Below are 5,055 nucleotides of genomic sequence, written 5' to 3'. Positions count from 1 at the left end.
AGTTCATTATAATCTATTTAAAGAATATCATCTGGGGGCACCTGGGTGGCTCAGTTGGTTGAACGTCCGACTTCAGCTCAGGTCATCATCTTGCAGTTAGTGGGTTTGAGCCCCACATCAGGCTCACTGCTCTCAGCCTCAGACTGTCAGCTCAGAGCCCGCTTCGGATCCTCTGCCCTCCTCTCTCTGCCCCTCCCCTGCTTGTGCTCACTTGCTCTCTCGCTCTCGCTCTCTCTCTCTCTGTCTCAAAAATAAATAAAACTTAAAAAAAAATTGGACACTTTAAATGCATCGACTTTCAAAAAATAAAAATAAAGAATATCAACCAAGTTGGGGCACCTGGCTGGCTCAGTCAGTAGAACATGTGACTCTTTATCTCAGGGTCCTGAGTTCAAGCCCCACATTCAGTGCAGAGCTTACTTAAAAAAAAANCTCTCTCTCTCTCCTAGAAATAAATAAAAATATTTAAAAATAAAATAAAATACCTTTTAAAACTCTTTTTTTTACATTTCTAAATGTATTATCTCTAATCAAAAGTAGAGACTACATTGACCCCATGTGTACTCACCCCCCAGTTTTATCAACTTTTCGCCATACTGTAAAACGAAATCTATAATCTTTTTGCCGAAATACTTTAATCAAATTTTGATATGTGCTGTTATTTCATCCCTAAATATTTTAGTGTGTATCTTAAAACCAAATTAAAAACGGATGTTTTCTTAAGTAACCACAATATAATATCACATCTATCATGATTAACAATAATTCCTTAATATCATCTAATACTCAGTCCATATTCAAATTTCCTTAGTTGTCTGAAAACATTCTTTCTGTATTTTCAGAGTTAATTTGATCCAGATCGAAAATTGGCCCACTCACCGTATGTGGTTGTTTTGTTATCTTATATCGCTCTTAACCAGAAACAGGTGTGCCCCCCTTTTTTTTTGTTGCATGCCTTTGACTTGTTAAAAAACAAAACCAAACCTGGTCAGTTGTCCTGCAGTATGCATGGGTTTGTTGGATTCGTTCGTTCCTCTAGAGTTCTTACAGACCAGAAGTCAGAGCAAAGCCTTCTTAAACTCAGGTTTAGTTCCAGTTGCGGCAAGAATATTTCACAGGTGGTACTATTTCCTATAGCATTAAATGAGAAGGCATATGACGTCTGGTTGTTGAACTTGTAGTCGACTGATCAACAGGTTCAGGTGGTGATGGCCTTAGCTTTTCATCGTAGGGTTTCCCATCTGTCTTCCCTGTGGGATGCTAAACCGCTGATACTTTTTGCCTGGAGCCAATTGATTTATTAGGAGTTGCGAAGTGATCACTTTCTAGCCATGTTCACTACCTCTGCACATATTAATGGATGTTACCAGAACTTCTTGCACACCGTGGCTGTTTGGTTAACTTGAAATGCGCTTCAGATCAGAAAACCAAAATAAATAAAGGGAGAATAATTAAGCATCCATTTTCGGAGCAATGAATTGGTGTCCTAGCAACCTACAGTGATGCCCGGTGAACTTTGTTTCTCTCTTTTCTAAATATCCTTTTGAGCTCACGACTGTTCCTGTATTCAGTATGTTTTAATATAAATTGCAGGCACTATGCCTTCTGTGGCCGTGTCCCATCCTTGGCAACTGGGAGCCGCTTCAGGCTGGCTCCTGTGTCCTTTTGGTACAACCGTATTTACCTTTGATGGCTTCCTTGCTTTTCGGCTCAACAAGATATTCCAGGTTAATCTTCTCCATTTCATGCCCCTGGCAGAGGATCATGGATTTTTCTGAGCAACCTTGTTTTCCGTATGTAGCACCTATCTTGATCTCTACACTGTGATGCGGAAAAAGTCACACTCTGCCCTCCATAGCTGATCATACAGTTTACACATAGACATTGTGCCGTTTCTGTATTTGTTGTTTGTATTCAGTGTTTGTATTCAGTCCCCAGCCCAGGGTAGTGTGATCTTTCCCCTTGTTCTTGTGTCTTGTCTACAGCACAAGCCTACGTTCAGCTTAGTATTTCCTCTTCCTTCGCCTCAGCCTTTCATTGGCTTAGTACTCCGTTAGTCTCCCTTGTGCCATATTTGTTTAATGGGTTTACGTCCTCTTTCAAGAAATTTATAATTTTCTGGAGTTTAGCACATATCCAGCACTTAGGAGTTGAAAAGTAACTCTGCAAGGGAACATGGTGATAAGTGAATAAATATTAATTGAATCAAAAGACATATTTTGCTCGGCCAGGTTATGGCCATGTTTGCCACCAATTTGACACCAGTAGTGCCAGTGCTACATTTAAATTTTTTTTAAGGTTTTATTTATTTCTGAAAGAGAGAGAGAGAGAGCGTGAGCAGGGGAGGGTCAGAGAGAGAGGGAGACACACCATCCGAAGCACGCTCCAGGCTCCGAGCTAGCTGTCAGCACAGAGCCCAACGCGGGGCTCGAACCCACAAACCGTGAGATCATAACCTGAGCCCAAGTCGGACGCTTAACTGACTGAGCCACCCAGGCGCCCCCTATGTTTAAATCCAAGCCAAACTAAATCATAAATCTTCACGCTGGCCCTTCAAGTACAGATGATTTCAAAGTATCCCAATTAATGCATGGGAAAGGAAGGACAGATACTCTATTCAGAGAATTAAAAACTGTTGAGTCTTTGGTCCTAGAATGGAGTTTTAAGGCACACTCAAGAAAAGTGCTTTCCGATGGTCATTCCTTTTGGTGCCTGGCCTCTAGCCCTACTTGGCCTCACTTCATCATCAGTGTCCCCGAACTGGGCCGATAAGTAAGTTTCAGAAGCAAGGCCAGCTGCCTGGCAAAGCCTACTTGTGGTGATTTGAATTGCCTTGGATTTTATTTGTCATCTTATGAACCATTTCGTGTACTGCTAAATAAGCAGGCTTGTTAATGGTTTTCATGGAAGAATGGAAACCAGAAAAGCCAGACTACCTGCAACACTTAAAACTGGGACCCTGCACCTGGGTGGCTCAGTAGGTTAAGCATCCGACTTTGGCTCAGGTCATGATCTCACGGTTCATGGGTTCGAGCCCCATGTCGGGCTCTGTGCTGACAGCTAGCTCAGAGCCCGGAGCCTGTTTCAGATTCTGTGTCTCCCTCTCTCTCTGTCCCTCCCCTGCTCACGCTGTCTCTCTCTCTCTCTCTCTCAGAAATAAATTAAAAAAAAAAAACATTAAAAAAAAAATGGGACCCTGGCCCTTTAAGATAACTGAAGCCACCCATCATATGATGAGACTGGGCCAGTTTGCTTTATGATTACAGTTGGAAGAAGTGGCTGAAGTGATACGCCCCACCTGTGTGCTTCCTTCGTCCTCTTCTCTTACCCCCCAGGAAGAGGCTGGGGATTCTTGGGAATATAAAGAATAAAAAGATTCATTTTAGGGGCGCCTGGCTGGCTCAGTCGGTTAAACATGTGACTCTTGGNGTGTGTGTGTGTGTGTGTGTGTGTGTGTGTGTGCGCGCGCACGCGTTCTCTCTCTCCCTCAAATAAATAAACTTAGAAAAAGATTGATTTTACAATGGATTTGTATTCCTGTTCCGACAACACTTCTTGGGTGTTCTTATAGGCCCTGTGATAGCCTTGGAGTTCAGTGGAGATGGGGCTGTAGAAGGGTGCCACTTCATCGTCAATGAGATATTCAACGGAACCAAGGTACAAGATTTTATTGACTGTTTCTATTTCAATCACGCCTTTCATTTCATTTCCTTTTCCTTATGGTCAAACAGTGCTTTCATCCCTGCCGTTGCTTGGAATTAAAGAAACCCAGCAGATCATGATTTTTTAGAATCTATGGTAAATAATCGGGAGCTAAGCTTTGGTTTTTCCTTGCCAAATTAAAATTTTAACAGCTTAAAAATTTACGAAATAAGAATCTACTAATTTCAAAACCTTCAATAAATAACATGAGTTTCTAATGTAAAAAGTCTCAGTAAATGTCTCTTCAAGTCCTTCCTTTTTGAAAACTAATGATATGCTGGAAAATGTTGTATTTCTAAGATTTTATACTTTGGGCAGATGAACCTCGCCCACTGTTTTTTTATTTGCTTCAGTAATTCGTCAAATATTGAATTTCAGCTACATCTAGAAATCATTACATGTAGGCATGTAATGAGGTTGCTGTATCTAAGGATTTCAGACTTAGTAACTTAATATAACTGAGAAACCAAACATATAAGAGTATTAAATGAGTACTAACATTACTTTCTGATAAATATCTGAGATGAGATGTTCAGTTTTGCTCTCTGACTTGGCTTATAGTTTCTTTTTTCTTTTAATATTTTTTAAATGTTTATTTTTGAGAGAGAGGAAGTGGGGGAAGATGCAGAGAGAAAGGGAGACAGAGAATCCTAAGCAGGCTTCAGCTGTCAGCGTGGAGCCCGATGTGAGGCCCGAACCCATGAACTGAGACCCCCGAACCCAGCCGAAATCAAGAGTTGGACGCTTAACCAACTGAGGCGGCCAGGTGCCCCTGGGGCTTTTAGTTTCTTGAATTTGCCATAATTTAAAGAACATTGTCTTTGGTCTCATTTTATCACCACAACAGTACTGAGGGGAAGGGTAGACGTCATTAGGTTGAATGGAAAAGGATGCAAGGAGAAAATGGGTGTATGATTTGGAAGTTTCAGATCCGAGTGAGTCAGAGATCATCTAATCGAGCGTTCCCATTTTACAGGTGTAGCAAGTGAGCCCAGAGAGGTTTATTGAATCATCAGCCTCATACAGCTAGTCTATGAGAAAGCTCGACTAGAACCCACGTCCCCTCTAACTCCTGGCTGCCATCTGCAAGAACAGTCCTCAAAGGGTTCTACTGAGTACTATTTTACTGATGTTTAGAAAATATTTTATTTAAAATTAGTAATATATGTAGAGCAGCTTTCCTAAAGATAATCTCAGGTTTTGCTACTCAGCATATTGAGATTGTTCTTAGGAGATAGAAGAAACTGAGAGTTCTTTAAATAGGGGCTGCCTGGGTGGCTCAGTTGGTTGACCCACCAGCTCTTGATTTTGGCTCAGGTCATGATCTCACAGTTGGGGGGGGGGGGGCGGAAA

The 5,055-nt window shown here is 41.5% G+C and overlaps 1 protein-coding gene across 1 annotated transcript in view; it reads left to right on the top strand.

Moving 5' to 3' along the window:
• Positions 1 to 5,055, top strand: part of RP2 (RP2 activator of ARL3 GTPase) — a gene marked incomplete at its 5' end in the record, with an annotated part of 27,838 nt that overhangs the window by 21,909 nt on the left and 874 nt on the right. The window contains one exon of the mRNA XM_077762912.1: positions 3,572 to 3,657. Within this exon, the coding sequence (XP_077619038.1) occupies positions 3,572 to 3,657 (86 nt within the window). The remainder of the gene's footprint in view (positions 1 to 3,571; positions 3,658 to 5,055) is intronic.

This window comes from Crocuta crocuta, unplaced genomic scaffold (assembly GCF_008692635.1).
Source record: "Crocuta crocuta isolate KB4526 unplaced genomic scaffold, BGI_CrCroc_1.0 scaffold610, whole genome shotgun sequence".
Lineage (NCBI taxonomy): Eukaryota > Metazoa > Chordata > Mammalia > Carnivora > Hyaenidae > Crocuta > Crocuta crocuta.
This window is presented reverse-complemented; position numbering and strand designations above follow the sequence as displayed.